This window comes from Podarcis gaigeae (genome assembly GCF_964106915.1).
Source record: "Podarcis gaigeae genome assembly, chromosome: 3".
Taxonomy (NCBI): Eukaryota; Metazoa; Chordata; class Lepidosauria; order Squamata; family Lacertidae; genus Podarcis; species Podarcis gaigeae.
Genome location: NC_139680.1, coordinates 31,166,214 through 31,190,822, shown reverse-complemented (window position 1 = coordinate 31,190,822; position 24,609 = coordinate 31,166,214). Strand labels below are relative to the sequence as shown.

At 43.0% G+C, this 24,609-nt stretch overlaps 1 protein-coding gene across 2 annotated transcripts in view; it reads left to right on the top strand.

Annotated features, from left to right (window-relative positions):
- Nucleotides 1-24,119, top strand: part of NBAS (NBAS subunit of NRZ tethering complex) — a 176,408-nt gene extending 152,289 nt beyond the window's left edge. For both annotated transcript variants that reach the window (XM_083729673.1, XM_083729672.1), the window contains 5 exons: nucleotides 314-509; nucleotides 8,552-8,691; nucleotides 11,241-11,385; nucleotides 15,733-15,861; nucleotides 23,354-24,119. In XM_083729673.1, the coding sequence (XP_083585799.1) occupies nucleotides 314-509; nucleotides 8,552-8,691; nucleotides 11,241-11,385; nucleotides 15,733-15,861; nucleotides 23,354-23,629 (886 nt within the window). In that variant the 3' untranslated portion in view covers nucleotides 23,630-24,119. The remainder of the gene's footprint in view (nucleotides 1-313; nucleotides 510-8,551; nucleotides 8,692-11,240; nucleotides 11,386-15,732; nucleotides 15,862-23,353) is intronic.
- Nucleotides 24,120-24,609: the final 490 nt, after the last annotated feature.

Below are 24,609 nucleotides of genomic sequence, written 5' to 3'. Positions count from 1 at the left end.
ATTTTTAATAACAAATATTCCTGTTACATTCATCATCAACGTAACAAAGTTTACTTCTTAGGAGTATAAAAAGAACCAGGTCCTTACTTGTAGACAGTGCTTTTTTTGCGGGGGGGGGGGCGACGCAGGGACACGCATACCTCTAAACATTTTGTGAATCTAAGTTTGGCATCAATGAGGGGCAGTATTTCAATATGAGAGTATCCCTAAACATTTTTTTAGGGAAAAAGCACTTCTTGTAGAAAATGTATGCGTTGCGTTAAAATTGGATAAAAATAATTTTTAACACGTGTGACTATTGATCTGATTGCAGTGAGAACCTAGTGTCTTCAGATGATCTCTTGGCTTGGCTTAGACCATTTTGTGGAGATGATTCTTTGCCCGTGAAGCCCCGCATTAAAGTCCTGCAGATTTTGGAGCAAGCATTTCACCTTAGTGACGAAGACAGCAAGCTGCTCGTGCTCTTCAGAACTCAAGCTGTTCTCAAGGCCTGTTGGCCCCAGACACAGGTAGGTCATCTTGAATGGTGATGCTTTAAAACAATTCTGGGTTGCCTTTAAAGAAAGGACAAACAATTTAATGTATAGAAATTAACACTAACTTTGGCTGTCAGTGAATCAGTTTCAGAATACTGGGGATGAGTATACTTTTCTTGTCAAATATTATTTTATTTTTTAAAAATAAAAATTGTATCTGCAGCTCCCAGTTTACAACATTGGCTTCTTAATGTTGTTCCCAACCTCCATATCAATGTACGTTGCGATTTTTTCATTTGCTAATGGGTTCCCCAGCAGCACTGTTGGTAATTTTAATGAAACATAATCATAAATGGGGGTGAGGGAATTAAACTAGAAAGAACAACTGCAGCTGGGTCATATATCATGAAAAGTTGTGTATATGGTGTGGATCGTTACTATTGTGTTTTGCATAATAAGTTTAGATGAAGAGCCCAAGATCCAAAAAGTCTCAGAATAACCAAACTAGAACATCCCCTCTCCCTACTTTGTGTAATATTCAAAACCATTTGTGGCTCCCATATTATTACTGGTGGGAGTTGGGGGTGTATGGGCTGGAAGCCTTCAAGTCTAATGGGGTTCTGTAGCTCACGGCTTCTTTTTCTTTGTACTTTATATTCAAGTATGTATCACTCCTGCCTTCAGGGTCTATTTTGAATCCTACTACGAAGATTATGGGAGTGGTATTTTCAGGAGCAGTCCAAAGCATTTTGCTACCTGAGGCAGGAGGAGCAAATAATCTTCAAGTCAAGGCCAGCCAACTTATTCTGGTACCCGATATAAGAAAATCTCACAAACCCCTCTCCCTGGCAGTAAAAAGCCAATAATAATAAACTAACAAAATCTGTTGCAGGTTTTCTCAGTCTGCCTCATGGGCCTAGAGATTTTCATGTCCTCATGATGGCTTAACCCCCTCAGATAATCATTGTTCTATATTTATTGTCAGTGAAAACACAAGGATTTCTCTACTGAAATATCCAACCGTTAGATATTCAGCAGATATCTTTGTTTTGTGGTAATAATGAATTATTATGAGGTTTTGAAGAAATGCATTATAGAGGACATTTCTTTCAGAAATACTGGAATGTCATATCTGTTTGATTTTAAAACAATGAAAAATATTTAACCCTTATCATTAACCGCAAACATGACCAGTGAAAAGGCAAACTATTACTGTTGATATCAGAACTATATATATTGGGGGGGGGCAGCTATTGGGTTGTTTTTATTTTGATTATGTATTTTGTGGTTTTATATTTTGATTTTATTATGTGAAACGCCCTGAGACCTCTGGGTATAGGGCAGTATATTAATTCAATAAATAACATAAAAAAATTTTGGGGGATACTTATCCATATACTTGAAGCCTTTGCCCTTTGGATTAAAATATTTCACACCTCTTTAGAGTTTGAGGGTGAACATAAAACTTTGCATGTTGTTTTAATCAGCACTTTCTATTTTGGGGTTTGCAAAATGCCTGTAACATAATTACACATTCTCATTGTCTGTTAAAGGTAAAGGTAAAGGTACCCCTGCCCGTACGGGCCAGTCTTGACAGACTCTGGGGTTGTGCGCCCATCTCACTTAAGAGGCCAGGGGCCAACGCTGTCCGGAGACACTTCCGGGTCACGTGGCCAGCGTGACATCGCTGCTCTGGCGAGCCAGAGCCGCACACGGAAACGCCGTTTACCTTCCCGCTGGTAAGCGGTCCCTATTTATCTACTTGCACCCAGAGGTGCTTTCGAACTGCTAGGTTGGCAGGCGCTGGGACCGAGCAGCGGGAGCGCACCCCGCCGCAGGGATTCGAACCGCCGACCTTTCGATCGGCAAGTCCTAGGCGCTGAGGCTTTAACCCACAGCGCCACCTGCGTCCCTCTCATTGCCTGTTACACATATTTAAATAATCATTCCATCCTTCTCTTTGCCTTCTTTTGGTATTCCTTTTTAACAGTATACTCCCCCCCTCCCCAATTTCCTTCCCAACACCTAAAGGTACTCTAGATAATGCCAGTGATGGATGTGGATTCTTATTGTGTAAAGATAATTTTAATGATATTGCAATGTTCAATTACCAGAAAGTGTGTGAAAGCCACCTTCGGTGTGTCTAAGTAATCCTCTTAGCCAGACTTTGCATACATCAAAGTGGGACTTAATATTTAATTATGCTTTAGGTGCTATAAGTTAGTGGTCCCACAAATCAATGTACTGCTGGGAAGCAGGCCAGCTTGTGCAGAATTAAAAATGTGCTTTATGAAGGAAGCTACCTATCTCACAGTCGGAAGCACAGCTATTTCCAGCTCTGTAATGATTAGTTAACAAAATTAAGAAATCCAGATGTCCCTATTTTTTCAAAGGCTTGGGAGACCTTAATGCACATTCCAATGGCACCCCACTGGGGAAATGGTGTTTGGGGACAGGGGTAACTAGGGAGTCCAAGGGTGAGTTGCATTGTTTTGTAATCCCCATGATGCGTTTTATCTAGAGTCTTCAGGGTCTATAATTTTCTAGTTAAACGGAGCATTAAAAATGTGCCTCAGAATGGTGACATTTTCCTTAAAAGGGGGGGAAATAGCCTGTTTGGAAGATTTCCCCTCTTTCCTTTCCAGAACAAACCTATGTAGCCGAGCTGTTTCTTTCCTTTAGTATATCTGGGTGCGATGGGTCCTTTTCCGCCGATGTCACAGCACTTTTCTGTTGCTCTTTGCCGACTACTTGATGATTTAAAGCACAGTCTCGGGCTCAAAGTTTGCATTCTGGGAAGGTCAGGCGTTAAAGAGGAGGTTGTGAGCCGGCCGAAAATGGGGCATTTCTCACAAGCACTTCCCGCAGCAGCAAAACCACTCCCTCCCACTCACTTCTCTGGACGATTTCAAAACTGAGCAACATACCTAATCAGCAAGCACTGTTTTCACTCCGATTTACTTACCCCCAGTAATGTCGTTTTGCAACCAAATCTGATTGATCTGTACTGGTGTCCTGTGGCACTGGACTAGTTGGGGTTATCCATAAGACAGACTGATCCGCGAAGAAGGCATTGAACTAAGAAGAAGTGATCAAATGGGGGAAAGGTGGAAACACTCATAGTGTGTACATGTTCTGCTTCAGCTCCTTGCTTGAATGTCTGCAGCACCCACCACCTCTGATCATTGACCAGGCTGGCCAGGACTGATAGGAGATGGTATTCGGCAACATCTGGAGGGCTACAGGTTCCTCGCCCTGATCTGGAGCTTAAATCTTGGAATTGGCTGGCTTTGTAGCCATTCTGTAGTACGTAGGACCAGATCCATTCTGAGATAAAGCATTCCTCAGAGTTATTTTATTACACCTTTACCTTTATGCCTATGAATATGTGGGCATGTAGACCTACAGACAGACTTGTTATGGTAAACTTGCTAACAAACACACATTCTAATAGAACCCTTAAGAAGTTGTAGTAGCGAGAGGAAAAGGTGGCTATGATTTTTCACTTAACAAGAATAACATCTCTATTTTCATCTGCAAAGTGCTGGAGAATATATATTGCTGTTTTTTCAGATGTGCTGCAAATATGAACCGTGAAAAAACAATATAGCATCTAATTCAGCCAGCAGTTCAACTTCCTAGTGACTTTGGAACACTTTCCTATTCTTTGACCTCAACTCTTCTGTCCTCAGGTTTGCAGATTATAGCTTTCTGCAAATAATAATAATAATAATAATAATAATAATAATAATAATAATAATGACTGCCTTAGGGAAATTTGAATGAACCCGGGAGCTCCACCAGTTTCCTGAACTAAATAGCCAGATATATATATTTACCGTGGTAATTTCCAGATTGAATTTCCAGTAGTGAATGCTTTTTAGAATGAAGGGGTGCACCTGCAGACTTGACAGGACGGATGCCACAACTGAATAACTTACACAGCGCCCTGATAGTATCAGAACATTCAGCTAAAAATTTTTGCACTATCCAAAAATCGCATTAGTATGTATTGCAAGCTCTGACACTGATAGATACCAAATGTTGTCTAAGTAATTCCACGGGCACTGAACAAAAATTGTCACTTTGTGTGCACTGCAGAAGCTGAAGTCTCTGAGTGGACAATGATTGTGGTCTAGCTGAGGTACTCGGAATAATTAATTCCTCTCCATAAATCTAGCACTTATCTAAGATACTAAAGAGGAACCTGAGCCGAGCCAATAATTTACCTACACCACGTTTCCTCTCAGTGAAGTTGGAATAATAATTTATCAATCAGCGTCTTCCATTTGAAGTTAACCTCCTCTGGAGGAAGGAGCCTCCACCACAGCTTCATGTTGCCATGTGCGTCATAATTGCCTACATGGCTCAATAAAGCCACGAGTGGAGACTGAGGTGTAATTGAATCAGTGGGAGATTGCATTCAAGTTCACATCCCTATTTCATGTCACCGCAGCACAGCGTCTTAAGGTAAAGCGCATATCCCATTTCAAATTTTATTTATTTATTTTGAAAGCCCTTCCGCTGGAAATAAATCTGAATGTGGCGTTTCTTTTTAGCAGCGCTTCACCGCGACTGAGAATGTATTGTCGCAATAAGGGACTACTCTCAGGTGCCTTCTTTGCCATTCTGCATTTAATGATACATTAATTCACATTCATGTTTGCAGTCAAGGGCCTCAGAATATTTGTGAGACACTTACTTGTACACAGTGCCGCATGTATTAACGTGGATTTTGCTAGGGCATTAGTAAATCTTCTGCTCTGAGACTTTGTGGGTGAGTAATGGCAGGTAGTTTTGCAAGCATTCGACCAAAGGACATAGTTTCTCTAAACATCCAGTAATTCTATGAAAGGAAAATGCTCAGACCCTACAAGTCCTAGACTATATCAGTATTATTTCTTAGCTCCCATTTCAGTCCGTTCCTGAGAATGCCAGTGCTTCTAATGAAAATATTTCTTTTAGAAAGTTTTGCCACTTGTATATGGATTGTTGTGAGCTAGTGAACAAGGCTACATTTGGTGGGGTAGGAATCTTGAACCTTTACTGAATCATCTCCTTTCTACTGAGTTGCTTACATGGAGGATAGCTTCAGATTATCAGGGAAATTAGTCACATCATATGAGTAAGCCTGCATTTTAAGGAAACTGACTTATTTGTTACCTTGAACCACCAGGGTTGGGTTCAGAAATCTATAGTGCTGAATATACACTGTATTTTCATATGAAGGAAAACATGCAAATGAAGGTTAATTGCCACTTGTTTAATATTTTGCAATGTTAATTTTTGTATTGCATTTATTCCTTTTTGCCTGGTGCAGAATATAATCACTATGCTTGCATTATGTATATATTCATTTATATGCAGTAGTCATAAAATACCTGACAAGTTGAACCATTTCAGTTGCGTTTTGCCTTGGCAGAGGAATGATTTAGATTTATGGTTCATTTATTTGTTTTAAAAGCCCACTGTCTCTTCTTGATTTGAATTAATTACCAAACTTGTTTGTTGTATTTCACTAGTTTCGATATTTGTTTGTCCTCTTGGGTTATAATTTAATTTTAATTTACATTGTAATGATATTATCCCCTCCACTTACCTTGATGCCCCAGCTCTTTCCAAGAGATTCTGATAGCTCTTCCCATTATAATCTTAATAATGGGTAGGAATCTATTGATTATGTGACTAATTGATTTTATTTCATTAAAAAATAAGTATATACTGCCCTTAAATTCTCATGATTTTACCCTGACAGTGAACCCAATTTAGTTATTTCCAAACACACCCAAATAATCAACTTTTAACAGTGCTTAGCGCACACACACACACAAACACACAAAAACGGAGTCATTTGTCTGCAGTTTGGTAGGTTTCTTACCTAGGGAAACAGTTTTCAGACTAATTCTCCACAAACACTGGGAAAGGATAAATGGCTTCTTTTCTATCCACTCAAAACTATGACAGCTGCCCTTGTGGGGAAAACAGTGCAGCCACCCTCAAGAAACTAGTTCATGCCCTCATGTGGAGAGCCAGTGTGGTGTAGTGGTTAAGAGCGGTAGTTTTGTAATCTGGTGAACCAGGTTCGCATCCCCGCTCCTCCACATGCAGCTGCTGGGTGACCTTGGGCCAGTCACACTTCTCTGTCTCTCAGCCTCACTCACCTCACAGAGTGTTTGTTGTGGGGGAGGAAGGGAAAGGAAAGGAGAGTGTTAGCCGCTTTGAGACTCCTTCGGGTAGTGATAAAGCGGGATATCAAATCCAAACTCTTCTTCTTCTTCTTCTTCTTCTTCTTCTTCTTCTTCTTCTTCTTCTTCTTCTCAGTAGGAGCAAGCTTGTCTACAAATGCCATTTAATTCTGTCCCCCTCTCCCCCAGGAAATAGTTTTTGAAAATGTTGTGTTCTAGAGCTATCCAGGACAAGATCACCTGTATCTCTTTGGCTCAAATTTGGCAGACTTTATCTCCACTAGAAGGTCTAGCATGCCTGTTAATTTCATCCACTTCTGCCAAAGAAGGGGAAGTGAAGTTATAACCATTTTTAGTTTCCCCAATAGAGAAGGGGAGAGGGGAGCAAGAAAACAAAGAGAAAGTGGTTTTGGATAGCCCCAGAAACTGGTCTGGTAACCTATATAGTGCCTCAGAGAAAAGGTGGCCTATTTTCTGAAGCACCAAATTGAAGTCCATACTGAAACTTGGGGTCATTGCACACCTAAAATATTTATTCTCAAAGTGCACGGTGCATAAGTTTTTAAATAGCACTTTATTATGAAACAGTAGCATTAATCTCTCTTTGAACTCCCATTCCTTCAAAACTCGAACCTAGTTTTCCCCCATTTTCTGTTTTATCTCATTTTTTTGTCCAGTTTCTCATCCCTGCACTGCTTTTTAAAAGATTGCTTCAGTTAAGGAGTCTTACAGTTAGCACTGAAATATACTTCAATTTATTTTAAAGATGGTGGCTTGTTGTTTTTTTAATATTCATTTAGTGCAACTTGACTTTTTGGGGGGGTTCTATATAAATGGACTATGCAGTTATTCTGCAATGTTTCTTGTAGCAGAATAATATCAAATTTCTCAACATAGTTCATCAGCTGTTTATTATTCTGCTTTGAACGCCAGCCTGCTATGTTCCATGACATCAGTTTTAGCCCCAATTCCTTTAAGGCTCTGTGCTTGTCCCTTCCACTTTGTCCAGATACCCAATTTCTTTTTTTAAAAAATGCTTCCATTCCTCTTGTCAGTGGGAACATTAGTATACCTTCTGATTCTTGGGAGAGGACTACCTATTTCATTTGGAGCTAATTTCCAATAGCTCAGCCAGGAACTTGTAGTTTTCTGGTTTGCCCCTCACCATATCATATTCCAAGGGGGGTTGAGTTTGCAGCTCTGCATCTATACACTTAAAAATTCCTCTGGTAGCCCTCTTTTTAACTATACTATTATTTTGGAGAAACAGCTAGTGGGCAAAAGGCTTGATTGTCACTTGTTTCACCAATGTTTTGTTGTCCATTTGATTATTGACATAAACCCCCCAAATGTATTTTCTATAGTTAAGTTTTTACCTCTGTCTTCAGTACATTTTATTTTATTTTATTGCTATGGCTAGTGGCTGATGCGAGTAAAGATTCTTCTGATTCTGATAGATGGTACTTCAGTATCAAAGCATAAGATCTTTTAAGATATAATGGTACAGTACAAATGTTCCATTTCATATACAGTAATCTGCATTGGTAAAGTATAATAAATTTTGTTTGTCTAGGGAATTCAAGGAGGTGGGGGACTCATTTGTACTATTTCATTAATCTGCTTGCACGGCTTTAATGTTGTTTGGAGACCATAACTCCTAGTAATTTCATATTATCTCTGTGTTTCTGTGTGTTCAGCATACATAATTGCAGATGAGGCTGAATAGAATGTTTCCTAGGAAAATCCCGTCGACTGCTTCTGTATTGTTTCAAATGTGACTTCAGTGCCATATAGGAATATTATCATATTTATTGCTGAAAATAGTCGGTTCATTAATCTGAACCCCAACAAACCCTACACTTAACGTGCTTCATTCTCTCAATTCCTTAGGTGGAAATAACTGATATTGAAAATGAAGAAAAGAGGTACAGCCTTTTCCTCAACCTTTTGGGATCTAGTAAGGATCATGGAGAATTCCAGCATTTAGTCATGCTCCTGCAAGCCTGGCCACCTATGAAAAGTGCAAATGTGTAAGTATTTCCTCACAGAACCTTAGAATTGTAGAATTAGAAGGGATCCTGAGGATCATCTAGTCCAGTGGTGGCAAACCTTTTAGAGACTGAGTGCCCAAACTGCAACCCAAAACCCACTAATTTACCGCAAAGTGCCAACAAGGCAATTAAATATGGGATAATAATGATACAGGCTCTTGGGTACCCCATAAGGGAAAAGGAGCAGTTGTTTATTAGGTCAGCGGTTCAAATCCCCGCAATGGGGTGAGCTCCCGTAGCTCAGTCCCTGCTCCTGCCAACCTAGCAGTTCAAAAGCACGTCAGAGTGCAAGTAGATAAATAGGTACTGCTCCAGCGGGAAGATAAACGGCGTTTCCGTGCACTGCTCTGGTTCGCCAGAAGCGGCTTAGTCATGCTGGCCACATGACCTGGAAGCTGTACGCCGGCTCCCTCGGCCAATAAAGCGAGATGAGTGTCGCAACCCCAGAGTCGGCTACGACTGGACCTAATGGTCAGGGGTCCCTTTACCTTAGTTCCCACAACAAGCCTGCGAGGTAGGGGAAGCTGAGAGGCAGTGGTCACCCAGGCGAGCTTCATGACCTGAACCCGGGTCTTCCCAGGTGCTAGCCAGCCTTTCGCTTTTGGTTTATCCCACCCCAGGTTCCAGCTTGCAGGCCCCACCGCCAACCCTTCGAGGTTGGACAAGGGTGACCTGCAGCTGGGAAGGCGCGAACCGGAGCGGATGCCTGACTAGGCCCATCCTAGCGCAGCAGAGGCACTCAGCAGCAGCAGCAGCTGCACACCACGACATGGCCCCACAGAAAGAACACACCGCCTCTTCATCCCTCAACTTTCCCTGTCACCCAACCCCAAGGAGTCCTGGGCTCCTTACGAAATTCACCTCAGAGGGGAAGGTCAGAAGCATGGGCTGGGCAGGAGGAGGAGGAGTTATGGACGTCGCTTGCCTTGTAGGTCGGGGCGCGGTGAGGACAAGCCTCTCACCCTCTTTCAGCAGTGGGTGGGGAAGAGGCTCCTGGCCGGTTGCCGACAGGCCCTTCTTCCTCAGCACGCAGCTGCTGGTCTCCAGGTCAGCAGGCCGCGAGTCGCGGTATTGGAAGGGGTCCCATGAGTCATCCAGAAACGGCACTGATGGGGCAATGGCGCGCGTGCCCAGAGAGAGGGCTCTGCGTGTCACACGTGCCATAGGTTCTCCATCACTGATTCTAGTCCAACCCCCTGCAGTGCAGGAATATGCAGTTGTCCCATATGGGGATCAAACCTGCAACCTTGGCATTATCAGCATCATGCTCTAACCCAACTGAGCTATTTAGGCACACACAAATTTCCATGAGCTAAATATTAATCCTCTTTGTTAAAAAAAATAGTATGTATTACAGTACTAAAATGGCCCAAGAAACTAATTCCTGCAGCAGTTGGCATCTTAGATAGTACAACACCACTGTGCTAAGTGCCTTACTCAGAGCTAACTAATCTGGAAAGCTGTTGTTTTATCTCTGTGAGGACTTAAGTGTTCCTCTTCAGTAATCATTTTATGTTGAGTGCATTCACCAGTAATTTGCCTGTGGAAAAATTGCTTATTGATGCTGATGGATTCGATGCTGGAGATGGAGAACTCCTTACCTCCTTAGTTGCTCCTTCCATTCCAGACAAAACTCTATGTTGTTAATTTTTCATATTGTAATCCCACATGGACCCATTTCACCTGTATGTGGCTCGGTAGACACAAAGCCAGCACATCTTGCCATTGTAAGGAAAGCAGATGTGTGATTCAGTCTTCATAATGCAGCGATCTGCCTCTACGAATGCCACCGCTTTTTATGTGGCATATAAAGATCTTCCTCTTCCTGTGCGTGCACACATTCATTCATAGTCTTTGTTCTCGGTTTATAAACTTTGCTTTTAGCTGGAAAAATAGAGCAGTAATTGCTATTCATTCTGATCTCGCAGAGCTTTTGATTAAGCCTTCAGAGGGACACTGGAAGCTGCATTCTGCTGAGCCAGTGGATAGCTCAGTTGGTTAAGGCGCGGTGCTGATAACGCCAAGGTTGCAGGTTTGATTCCCGTAAGGGACAGCTGCATATTCCTGAATTCCAGGGGTTGGATGATCCTCAGGGTCCCTTCCAACTCTACGATTCGGTGATTAAACTACACTACCTGGCAGCAGCTCTCCGTGGTTTCAGAGAGGGATCGTTTCCAGCCCTTGCTGGAGATGTCAGGGGTCAAACCTGGGACATTTTGCATGAAGCAGATGCTCTAGAGAGAAAAAGGGAGAGAGATACATAAATATGGTGGTACCCTATGGAGAGATGTATTTCTCTTCCATTTGGGTGTCTGCCTTCCTAGATTGGAAGACTTCCCTTCATGGCAACTGGCCCCATTGATGGCTGCAAAGCAAGGATTCCTTCCACTTGATCTTGATTCTTTTTCTTCTGAATCTGTTATACCTTGCTCCTCGGTTTATGTTGCTAAGCAGATGGCTGTGGTACGTACATGTTTGCTTGCTTGATCAGTTTGCTTTCAATAAATGTCTTTTTTCTCGCATTTTAGAGCATGCCCTAGTAATAACCCTTGGGTAAAACTGGGAACCATGATGCTCACGACAAGCCCGCAGGACCAGAAGGAGAATGCAGGGAATGAAATTTTGAAATTCTGCCGCTCTTTATATGAGACAAAGCACGTGCTCTCCACAGAGGTGAGTTTGTTCTCTTAAAAGAGTCCTAGCAAGAGATGAGCCCATTTGCATGTGTAGCAAATTCATCAGTGACTGTGTTTGCTGTCAACATTCTGCTTGCGAACATCACAGAGGCATCTCTTCGGCCAGTGTGGGGAGCGCACCTGATCCAGCAGGGCTCTTTTCCTTCTTCAGCATAGGAATACATTTGTAAGCAAGTACTGAAATAAGTTTGCCTTAACTGCAAACTCCTTCCATGCAGGCAAAGCACTATTTCCTCCATTCATCAGGCATTTTTGCTTTCTAACACCCATTCGTTTTCACTGGGCTTTGCTCCTCGTGCAAGCCTTCTTACACAACCCACTCACTAACAGATGGAGCTCCTTCAGGGTGCGTGCCAGCCAGCCATACATCCTTTTGGGAAAGTATAAGCTGAATTTTCTTCCCATTGTTACCCCCACCCCAACTGACAATCAGTGTCACATATTTCCTGGTGTCTACTGAGCCTACTCAACCCTCAATGGGCCGTTTGAGAGAACAAGGTCGCTCCTTTATTGAGATTTTTGGGTTTTCTAAGATTTTCTTTTTGTACTGCTTCTGCTTGCTAATACCTCCCTCTTGTTCCTCGGTGGCCCTGTTTTGACTCTTATTTCCCCCAGCACAAGGATTTTGAGTTTACAGTTAGAAGGAAGGGCGTCTCCTACTGTGATGCTGAAGGTATTTAGCAACCCATTTTCAAGTTAAGCAAGCCTATGCCAAACATAGGTGGCGAAGGCAAAACAGAGCTGCAACGTTCTGGGATTTGGCTGTTCGTGTCCCATGAGTGTTTTGTTGCTTCTTTATCAAACGAATGGTCTAAATCTTTCATTCACCAGCTGTACTCTCGGGTGAACACCTGCACTGGAACAATAGGTGAATAGGGTGACTGAAAGTACTAGTCAACTTTAAAGTCATTTAATTTAGTTTTCTAGTCTTTTCAAAGTTGCCTCTTTTCCACTTCATTTTTGGTGAAAAGCAGCAACGAAAGTGTTACAGAGCACAGGACGAAACAGTGAATATTGTATTTCTCTAGCACTGAGCATTATGTGTATTTTCACACAATGCATGTCTTGGAACTGCAATTTCTGCGTGTCTTGAAAGTCCAGTTTATTGCCATGGGCACAATGTTTGCAAAAATAAATGCTGATGGCTGTTAGAATGCAAAGCCTGGGTGAAGCAGCAGTTTTATAGCATCAGTAACATTTTATATCTGCAAACCCATCAAAACCTTAAGTGAGGAAGCATCATCATAAGAGGCTTGACAGAACAATAAAATTTATTTCAAAAGAACCCCGAAGATTCTAGTTCCTAGAGCCTGGCCAGCATGGGGGGGTGGGATAGGTAACTAAAGCACAGTAGCAAAGAGCTACAAGAAATACACTCAGAACGGTTTCACCGATGCGTCTAAAACAGTGGTGACCTATGGACTGGTGGAGGCATAACACTATGTCCCATTTAGCAGTGGCTAACGGACAGGAAGCCAAACATGGGACCATCCTTCCCAGAGCAAAGTCCCCTCCTGCTTACTCATAGTTGAGCCGCTGAGATTGTTTGGGCTGCTCTTAAACTGTGATATAGACTAACCCAAGAAATGTGATTATCCTAAATTTGCATGATTTAGCTGCTGCCCATTTCAGGAGTCAGCTAAGCACACAGTCGGCATTATGAATACTTCTTTTTTATTATTTTATCTAGAAAAATGTAGAAACCACTTCATCATAAGACGTGTCCATAGATAATTATCAGTAAAAGCACAGATAAAAGCAGCAGAACTTTAAAAGCAAGTATGCGTAAGCAGGTAAACTTGTTGAAATAATAATAAAAAAGCTTTCTGCAAGTGTCTAAAACAATAGCCTTGTTCACACAACACAGTAATACTAACTATGGCTTACCAGGATCACACAAATGTATGGCATCCCGGAAAAGGAGTCCCAACCACTTTGCTTCTTCCTATTATTCTTTTCCTACCCCCCCCCCCCCACACACCATGTTATGCTAAGCCAAGGTTTAAGTTAGTGTATTGTCAAGACCTGGACATGTGCTTAACAAGGTGAGAGAGATTAACCATGAGATATAGCAGCACAGGACTGAAAAGAGCCAGGAGCAAAGTGGTTGTGAGATGCTTTTGAGAAGCGCACATGTTTGTGCAGTCCTGGGAAGCCATGGTTTGAATCTAGGCCTGAAGCCTGAAGCCACCAGTGACTCAGCAACCTTGCCCAGCCACCCCAAATGATTTTTAAATGTATAGTTCCGTGTAAGTGTCTATAATTCATGTATAGTGAATGTGGATCCCAGTACATTGGATAACCAACAGCTAAATCCTTTTCCCCCCCTTTTTTTTCTCTATGTGATTAGGAAGTATCCCAGCAATACCATTGAGTTACTATGGCTTTATTGAATTGCATTAATTGTTTGGATTTAATTCACTCTTTGCTTTATATGCTATCAGGTTTTAAATTAATAGTGATTGCAATGGTTATTGTTTTTCAATGCTCTTGCGCCGCTTTGAGCTCAACATTTTCACATTTGCATTCTGAACACAAATACAAATATTAAATCAAATAGACTCAACAATTTAGCTTGGCATGTGAACCAGGTCAGTATAGTGAGGGTGCAGGAAGTTCTAAAGAACAGATCTCTGTCACACAGCAGTATTGGCTTCTGACAACTTCTTGTTCTTATTCCAGTCTCACTCCACAAGGAAATAAGTATTTAGATGCTGTCTAGTTTCTGCCTTCCTGTCGATTTCCATTTAAATGTGAATAGGTATTGGTAGTAGATAGAAGTAGGGCTGCTCAGCTCTGCTTCATCATCATCATCATCATCATTTATTTATATCCCTCCCTCCCCAGCTGAAGCCGGGCTCAGAGCGGCTAAAAACAGTAAAATGATACAACATTCTAAAATCATTTCATTATAAAATCAGTTCAAATCAGATTAATGGCAACCATTGGGCTAGAGTTCTGTGAGGATTACCAAAGGAGCGGGTCAGGCTGTGCCCTGACCAAAGGCCTGGTGGAACAGCTCTGTCTTGCAGGCCCTGCTGAAAGATGTCAAGTCCCGCAGGGCCCTTGTGTCTCATGACAGAGTGTTCCACCAGATCGGAGCCACAGCCAAAAAAGCCCTGGCTCTGGTTTGAGGCCAGCCTAACCTCTCTGTGGCCCAGAACCTCCAAGATGTTTTTGTTTGAAGACCGTAAGGTCCTCCGTGGGACATACCAGGAGAGGCGGTCCCGTAGGTACCAGGGTCCTAAGCTCGTTCTTGACTTGTCCACCTGCAAGTGGTCCCAGAACTGAACTCATTGCCAATATGGGGCTTCTAAAAAGTTTTTTTTAAGTTAGCTTGCATTTGGATGTCCCAATAAATCATGGTTGAATCCTAGTGGTTTTGCAATTTTTTCTCAGATACATTAGCATTCCTGCCTGTGGATGCAGAGGTGAGATGACAGATGTACACAAAAGAGCTTTACAACACCATGAAAGGATGTTTTGCAACAGCATAACGAAGAATTAAACTTTGGCATATGTTACAGCCCAGTGGCCATCCCTTGGCTTGTTGGGGGGACAAAGCAGTGCAAGGTGTCCAGAGGAGGAGCTGCTGAGGCTCAAAGCCACAGGGTCTTTCCTTTCCCAGCGGAAAGGGAGGAGGTGTTCAGTGGGAGGGACAGGGCAGGGGAGGAAGCGAGGATGCTGTAGTCAGTTACCGGACATAGAAACAGCACAATCTCCTCATATCTCAGGCTGCTGGGTACTTCATTTCCCAACAGGAAGAGGACGTGGTGGTAAAAGAATGGCCAGCCACTAGCTGTGGAAGGTTTGGGGGAAGTTTGAACTACTTGTAGTTTCTGAACTACAACTCCCACCATCCTTAGCCATTGGCCATGCTTGTTAGGGCAAATGAGATCTGTAGTTCAGCAACATCTGGAAGGCCAAAAGTTCCCCAATCCTGGACTGTAGCATATACGTGCTCTCAAGTCAAGAAGAAGAAGCTCTTAGTAAAACTATGAAACTCTCTTTAATGTCTGTCTGCCTCCTCTTTGATGTGCACTGGCGGTGGAAGTGATTTGATCACACAATAGGGATCCCCAGGTCGCTTTTTATCTACAGTGCAGCAGGCAATCTCTTTGACTCGATTTATTCTTTAAACGTCTCAGGCTTAATTTCCACTGGAGGGTGTTCCTCCTTTCTTTCCCCCACCCCCCAACCCCAAGTTTGTTTTAAAATGTTTGACTTTCATTTTACACTTGACGCAAGGTTGCCTTGAACTTTGTCCCTTTGTTCCCGTCCCTTCTGATGCCTGACTACGCAAGATTTCCTTTGCTTTTTTCAGTGCATAAAAGATCTCTGTTTGCTGCTCCTCGACCAGTCCCTTCTGCTGCCGTCCCTGAAGCTGCTTCTGGAGAGCAGAGATCAAGATCTTCACTCTGTGGCACTGGAGCAGATAACGGCTATTGCTAAGGTATGAACAGCTGAATTAACCATCCTTCCTCGTTTCAGGTAATAAATTAGCTCTTTTATCTTCATGCAGGAAACCAGGCCCCTTGAGTCTGTTACCGTTACTAAGACTTTTGAAAGCTTTTGTGTCTGCAATCTGCAGAACCATAGGGTTAGGCCGCTCTCTTTATGTGCTCAAGGTGATTAAAACTAACAATCTTTTATCATCATCGTCACCATCATCATTATTATTTTATATTATCTGCCCAACCAGTTATATAGCAAAATAACAAAAGACCGTCGTGGCTGCTTCATGCTTCGGTTGCTTGGTTGTTTTATGCGTAAGCCATTAACGCTCTATAAACATGAATATCTTGAAGTATATATAGCGGTTTTGTCTGTTGTTGTTCCCTGTGGATGTGGCAGAAGTATTCAGCTAATGCAAATGTTAATGCTACTGCTGTCTGAAATGAAAATTCTGAGATAGCAAAATATCACTGCACTTTTTTTAAAAAAAAAAAGTTTCTGTTTGCTGCATTGTTACCCCTTGGGGATTTAAATAATCAGATCTTTATTAAAGGTGTGCCGAATATTTGCCATTTTCTTACTCTCGAGTAGAAACGTGCAGTTTGGGGCAGGTAGAGACTTGGCTTTGATCAGCGGGATAGTATCATCAACAACAATAATACTTTATTACGGTCGTAGACCAGCATAAGGAGGGAGGGGTACAATCTTTTAAAATAAATTAAAATATTTTTAAAACAAACACTAAAATCAGTTAAAACAGAACACACACACACACACACATATATATAAGTCCATAAGAATCCAAAAGAAGCTGAGAAGGCCGAAAAGAAGGGTTAGGAGCATCAGACAAGAGTGAAAGGGTGCAAAAGGCTAGTATATATAAGATCAAATATATCAGTCTACAGAGCACTCCAATACGAGTGCCCATTATATCTAGTTTGTGGCACAGGTCATCATCCATCAAATCTTGAGCACTGCGGTGTAGTATGTTTACATGGTGCCCAGGTTGCACACTTGTGCATGCTGGGGGTGGGCCCTGGAGGGCGAACAGAGCCCACTACACGCCATCTCGCCACCAGTGCCGATTGAGCAACACCATCCCTGAGCTACTTTGCAAGGCTGGAATGATCCCAGCCTCACAAAGTGGCACAGGGCCCTGCGCCACCTTGCAAGGCGGAGACCTTACCAGATTCCCTGCCCTAAATGGCCTTGGCGAAGGAAGAGAATTGATGGTAGCTCAGCTGTTAGGAAAGGTGAGCTGAACCCTCTCTGCTTCCCACAGAGCAAGAAAGTGGGAGCGTTCCTTATGCCAATTTAAGCGTTTGTTCATTTTTGTGTTTCACAGTACTGTGGTTTCCTTTCAAAAACTCAACCCCTGTTTACATTAAACAGGAGAATCGTAAGTAGCATCTGGAAAGGCAAATCAGAGCCTATTGATTTCCCCGACACAGAGCTAGCACATCTTACAAACACGGCTATGGGAGAGGAAATGCAGTGCTCGCTTGCTGATCCAATGTATTATTTAGCCATTCGTTGCATGATGCTGACAGCTTTATGGATGTTTACATTTAAAAGGATGATGCTGGAAAGTGCTGATGCTGGGGATTCGACAGCTTTTGCCTGCAATAAAAGGACCAGCTCCTTTCCCAAGCTTGTCTGAAATTGCAGAATCCTTGTGTTGTTGCCTAAACTTCTGCAAACTGCCATTTCCCTCTTTTTCCCCTCATCAGAAATAAGTAGGCCTTCTTCGACAATGAATATTGCAAATGAATAATTGAAATAACTCTAGTGTTGCCTGTTTAAGTGGTTTGTGGTAGTAGGATCTAATGTTTGCTTTTAAGAATTGTTTGTCTCTAGGATAAGGCATACTGGTTTTACATTTTTATTTTGCTTTTTGAACTTTGATGTGTGAGCGGGAAAAGTTTTAAGATTGATATTTCTTTGAGTAATGCTGCGTGGCTTCCAAATTACATATTTAACCCTTCAGACAAGTATTACTTTTCACATTTTGTCCCAATACTACTACTACCACTATTTATCAATTGCTAATATTCATGGGAAATGAGATCATTTTCACCATAGATGGTCGCTAGGCGGTTTACAGTACGATTAATCAAACAATCTGTCAATCAAAATACTGTAATATGTTTAAAGCAAACAAGAACCACAGATAGAAGTGTTTAGTTCCGTCAATAAACATCATGATACAACTTACCTAAAACACCTGCTGTAATAGAAACTTCGTCAAGCACCTGCAGTTTAAAAGGGAGGAGGCCAAGCCAATCTCAAATGGGAGCGAGTTTCACAGAATCAGGCCCACAATACTAAATGCTCAGCTTCCGAAAGTTACCAGCAATGCTCCTGTGCTGTGGGGGGCCCCTAATAGAGACTCCCCCAGTGATCTCACAGATTGAGCAGGGATATAAGCATCAGACGCGCCTTATGATATCCTGGACCCAAATAAAATGAGAACCTTGAACTTTACCTCATGAGATATAATTATTATTATTACTTTATTCATTCATTCATTCATTCCCACCCATCTGGCTGGGTTTCCCCAGCCACTCTGGGTGGCTTCCATTAGAATATTAAAAATATGATCAAACATTAAAAACTTCCCTAAACAGGGCTGCCTTCAGTTGTATTCTAAAAGTCAGCTAGTTGTTTATTTCCTTGACATCTGATGGGAGGGCGTTCCACAAGGTAGGCGCCACCACCCAAAAGGCTCTCTGCCTGGTTCCCTGTAGCTTCACTTCTTGCAGTGAGGGAACTGCCAGAAGCCCCTCGGAGCTGGACCTCAGGGTCCAGGCTGAACGATGGGGGTGAGCTTTCTGCTCACAGAAGGGTTGGCAACAGAAGACCCCCATGCACAGAGCCTATTGCACACAGGAGAGGTGAGGGGTGATGTGAATGGAGGCTGGATCATTCCCTATGTCTTTATTAAGCATTATCTCTTACTTCCACCCATCTTTTGTAGCTTCTGCAGAGCGCTGTTTCTACACAAAAGATCCGAAAGAAAAACAAAACTTTTAAACACCCTTTTTCATCTCAAGCTAACAAAAAAAAAAAAAAATCACTGCTGGCAATGGGCCACTTCTCATAGTATTTTATATTCATTGCCAGAGTATTGAAGGTTACGTTTGACACAGTTGGCTTGTTTTCCAATCAAATTTATAAATATAAAACACTAAAGGAGAACATTTGGAAAATGAAAATGAGCTTTGCTGCGGATTTCTTATACTGATCCTATGTTAATAAGCTAAATAACAATTACATAGTTCTCCAACTTAATTCTTTTTCTCCTGCATGGGCAGTGGTTTCAGAGCAAGCAGCTTTAGCCCAGTTCTTTCTTTGGGAAGCTTTTCAATTTTTCAATAATGCCTTTGTCCTTAAGCCTCGCCTTTTCGCTGCTTCGGAAACAGATTTAGCTCTGTGTGAGTTTTTCACATTCACCTGGCTAAATAAATGAGCATCAATTATAGCCCAAAACATTTCCTGCCTGCTGTGCAGAAACATACCTCGCGTGGTGTTGCGGTGGGCTCTTGGGTCAAGGCCACCTGAAACTGCAGATCCCCGGCACAATCGGGTGCTTTCAGCATTTAATGGGATTTTGTTGTTTTTAAGTTCGTTATAGTCCTTAGTGTTTGCATTGTATAAGTCTATAAAATCAAACTTAAGGTGAGTGGCGGCTTTCCTATTAATAATCTTAAAACTTAAGTATTAAAAGATTGGCCCTCGAGACACCTGTTGAAAAGAAGTGGGGGAAATACCATGTGACTCTTAATGTTTGCATAAAAAGGTAAAGGACCCCTGGCAGTGAAGTCCAGTCGCAAACGACTCTGGGGTTGTGGCACTCATCTCGCTTTACTGGCCGAGGCAGCCGCCGTTTGTCTGCAGACAGTTTTTCTGAGTCATGTGGCCAGCATGACTAAGCCGCTTCTAGCGAATCAGAGCAGTGCATGGAAACACTGTTTACCTTCCCGCCGGAGTGGTACCTATTTATTTACTTACACTTTGACGTGCTTTTGAACTGCTAGGTTGGCAAAATACCTTTGCATATTTGGCCCTTATTTTGCATTTCTGTTCAGCGTGCCTTCCCTACCCCTGCAGCAATGGGGAACCTCTAGCTCTTGGGCTTAACTGGGCATTTCTTCCCTGGCTGACCTGCAGCATGGTTTGACTCAAGCCACACCCACCTGCTGATCAGCTGATGTCATATGACATCAGGCATGGGACTGGTAAACCTACAGGGCCAAATGGTAAAGGAAGCATTATGAGCACACTACAAGTCTGCTCCCAATTCGTCATTCCCAGCCACTGGTAGAATCCAATGTTTGTTTTAATTGGACACCTTTTTTCCGTTGCACTGTGATGACAGAAAAAGGTGCCCAATTTGACAGGTGCCAAGCAAGACACTAAGGGTCCTTAGGTCCCTCTTTTCCAGCTGCAGCCCTCCAGCCAGATCAGTTTCTTTCCCCTTGTCTTAAAGGGCTATTTGCTTGTTTACTTTTGGTAGCTGCATCAACTAAGAGGCAGGCTGCACATTACATTTGCCAGACAAGAGCAGCTCGCCTCTTGCCTGCTGAGAATTTTTTAGGCTCCCCTGCTGACAAAAGCAGAGGAGGCTGGAGAGGACTGCAGTCACAGAGCGAGAAAGAGGAGCTTCTGGCTGGTCTGTTATTGTTTGGCTCTCTCCTTGGCAGTTAATCTTCCCCTAGGAGTTGAAAGATGGATAAGCAGAAATTATCCACTGGGGAGAGAAATGGGCAAAAACCAATAGTGAATCGGCCAGACACTCCTCTTGCCTGCATGTTTAATTGAGAACTCCTCTGGTTTTCTCCACCTGTCTTTAGTGCAGGCTTCAGAATTATCAAACATCAGAGCCAAGACAGCACATGAATCCAGGATTCCAGTACATTGGCATTCATCTGGTTTTCTTCACCTTCCTGAAACAAAGCTATAATTCCATGCGATAGTAGGGGTTTGTTGGGATCATTCCTTCAAATAAGCAAATACGTTGGCACCTCTTCTCTCGGACTATCTGTATTTATTCATTTTTTAAATTCAGTATTCAGGGATCAGAATGCACTCCTAACTCCACTTACTCAGGAGTAAGCATCACTGCGTTCAACAGGGCTTCCTTCTGAGTTGATGTACCGTATTTTTTGCCCCATAGGGTGCACCGGCCCATAGAGCGCACCTAGTTTGGAGGCTGCTATCCACAAGCCTTGGGAGCCCGACAGAAACTCCCGCGGAGCTCCCAAGGCTTGGGGATAGCTTCCTGAAGCCTGGAGAGCAAGAGGGGTCGGTGCGTCCCCATAGGACGCACGCACGTTTCCCCTTCATTTTTGGAGGGGGAAAAGTGTGTCCTATAGGGTGAAAAATACGGTAGTTAGGTTTGTGCTGTTAGCATTTGTGGGCACGGTTCGCAAACCTGGGAAACACTGTCCCCTCCACTGTCATGTAGCTTTCAGATTTTCAATGGATGAAAAGTTAGTGAAACAAAGGAATTCAGTCTGAAAGAAACAAATAAGTGGGGACAAAATAGATTTGATTTGATGTGACTTTACCAAAATGAAAGCTCAGAGTGTGGGGCCCTTCCTGGGGGTGCCAATGAAGAACTTTGCAGGCACCATGGCACCAGTATGCATTATGCAGCTACTAAAAAGCTAAATAAAAGGTAAATGACCCCTGGATGGCTAAGTCTAGTCGAAGGCCACTATGGGGTACAGTGCTCATCTCGCTTCAGGCTGAGGGAGCCGGCGTTTGTCCACAGACAGCTTTCTGGGTCACGTGGCCAGCATGACTAAACCACTTCTGGTGCATGGAGGACCGTGACGAGTGCCAGAGCACACAGAAACACCATTTGCCTCCCCACCATGGCAGTACCTATTTATCTGCATGCACTGGTATGCTTTTGAACTGCTAGGTTGACAGGAGCTGGGACAGCGCAACAGGAGCTCACTCTGTCGCAGGGATTGAAACCACTAAACCTCTGATCGGACAAGTCCGAGAGGCTCAGTGGTTTAGACCACAGCGCCACCTGCACAACTATGCAGCTACTATGCTGTACTTAAAGGAGAATTAGCCTGTTTCTTTTGTACAAAGTATTCTTGTAGAATCATAGAATTGTATAGTTGGAAGTGATCCCAGGGTCATCTAGTCCAACCTCTGAACTGCAAGAATCTCAGCTGAAGCATCCATGAGAGATGACCATCCAACTTCTTCTTAAAAACCTCCCAGGAAGGAGAGTCCACAACCTCTTGAGGGAGACCGCTCCACTGTGGAACAGCTCTTACTCTCAGAAAGTTCTTCCTGAGGTTTAGTCGGAATCTCCTTTCTTGTAACTTGAAGCCATTGGTTAGAGTCCTATCCTCCAGAGCAGGAGAAAACAAGCTTGTTCCCTCTTCCATAGGACAGCCCTTGAGGTCCATCTGATTTGATGATGACTGTGGTTTGAAGGCTGGGATTCAGGCCATTTAGCAGTAGCTCAAGGGGGAGACTTGTGCTGCCTGCCTCCCATTCAGGGGCTGCCCTCCCTGCTGAGCAAGTGTTGCCCAGGGATCCAGCTGCTGGGCTGGAGACCACTCTGTGTTATACACTGAACCACTGAGATAAGGCAAGCTGTAATTCTAAATAATTTTCACTGTGGAGTCATCGTGGACCATTGAAGCACTTCTGGCAACTGTGGGGGACCACAGGACATTTCGGCTGCTGCCACCTGAATAATTCTTCCTGCTGTGGCAGTCATCAGAATACAGAAAGTGGCCACACACTGAGTAGCAACAATATATGTTTATATATCTTTTTAAAACATATGCCAGACAAAGAGGCATTTGCTCTTTCTAAACATAGTTGGATAATTAGTGTTTAATCTGCTGGAGTTGCACTTGTGAATGAGTGAGGTTTTATGCAGCTTCTTAGAGGGTGGATTGGCTTTTTATGTGCATCTTCTAATGGCTTCCTCATTCGTTTTTACCTGGAGGTTGAAAGTGTGCTTTGTTCTGTTTAAAACAAGTGTGGCATTCTGTGAAAGCACCCTGCTAAATCAACTAACCTTTAAATAAGATATACAGATATGCACATATCAGCATGAGGCCAGCTTTAGTGTCAATTCACCTTACCTAATAGGTTTTGGATAAATTGTAGGGACAGGACATGCTGTTCACAAATCACTTAAGCTTGCTGTACTGGCACTCAAACTAGCTTAGTCTGCTGGAAGCCAGTTTTGCCACCAACTAATCTGGAAGTCAGCGGTAGCTTGAGGGTTGCAACCTCATGAGCCACTCTTGCAAACACAACAGCTTGTGGGATTGATCGTAAGGGTCCCGACCCTTGTGCAAGGGCAGAAAATTGTATTTCTGGGTGGGCTGACTGGTAAATATGCATGAACGCCAACTGCATATTTGCACGATGAAGTTCTGGAGAATTGTACTGGTCCTTTTTGATAAGATTAGCTTTGTGTTGTGTTCTTTTGCCCTCCCATATAGGCTGATGCTTCCAACTGTGACTCTGAACTGCTTTCCTTGCTCCTGGATGAGAACTTGGTTGCAGACTGCGTCTCCACTGTCCTTTATCCTCACCTGATTAATCACTTGCTGGCCAAGCAAGAGGAAGGACGCTGGGATATAGAAGAAATAGCAAAGCAGCTGCAAGGAGCAGGTTTTGTTGCAGAGGCGGGTTCCCTCCTGATGGCATATAAAGGAACGCATCCTGCACTCCGGACCTTTGGAGCGGCCCTTGAAGCTGTGCGGCGCTGGATTTAAATGGCTGCGCCTTTTAAGTTATACTTGGTGCCTGAACTACGTACTGCTTTTCAGGTGGAAAGATGTTTCCAAAGAGACATCGCTTGAAAGGCTATCCTTCAAAATAATCATTGCTCCTTTGCATTGCATAAAATCCTGACAATGTGCATACTTCCTTGAAGTGTTACCCATCCTATCCCTAGCTCTTTCCCTAAGTTATAGTTTACATCAGTAGGTTGGAGTGTATTCAGTGCAACCCAAGAATTATATTTGGGTAAAGAAACGTTTTCCAATTCATGCCACAATGGACAGCAACGATGCTCCACAACTTCACCTCCAGTATAAACATATAGATATAAATTAAAGGAGTTGAATAGGACTAATCCCCTCACTTCAACGGGAGCAGAATGTTCAGGGCATCTTAAGAGTTTGCACTTTAAGCTGTTTGGAAGTTAATTTCTAAATTTAATTGCAATGCATTGTGTTAATTAAAGGCTTTCTTTTCAACCAACTCGAGCTGCTTTTGTTATGTGGCTTCTTCCTTTCCCCAAAAATATAACATCTTGCTGATAAATTGATTCTGCCGCTAGATTGTGTACATTCTCAGAAGGCTTGCTCTCTATTATCAAACCTGTTGTGATCATTGAGCACGTAACTGAAGCATTCCTGTTTTCTTAAGGGGGAAGTGCATTTCTTCATTTGCTGTGGGAGCAATAATAGACCTACTTTTGTAGACAGGCGGAAGGCGGAACTCCATCCATTTTATCTCCATACACAGCCCCAACCTACAGACCTACAGACCTTTAAACTAAAAGTGACTTGGGATGCCCATTCACACAAGCGCTCTGCGGCACAGTAAACAATCGGGAACCAAAACTGACCTGGGGGTTGCTCCCACCTGGCAAGCCATTTCTGTCAGTGGCCTTTTTAAAAACATTTTGTTCCCAGCATGCAATCACAACCTGGAGAAAAAGGAGGGAATTGCAATGGATTGGGGGAAA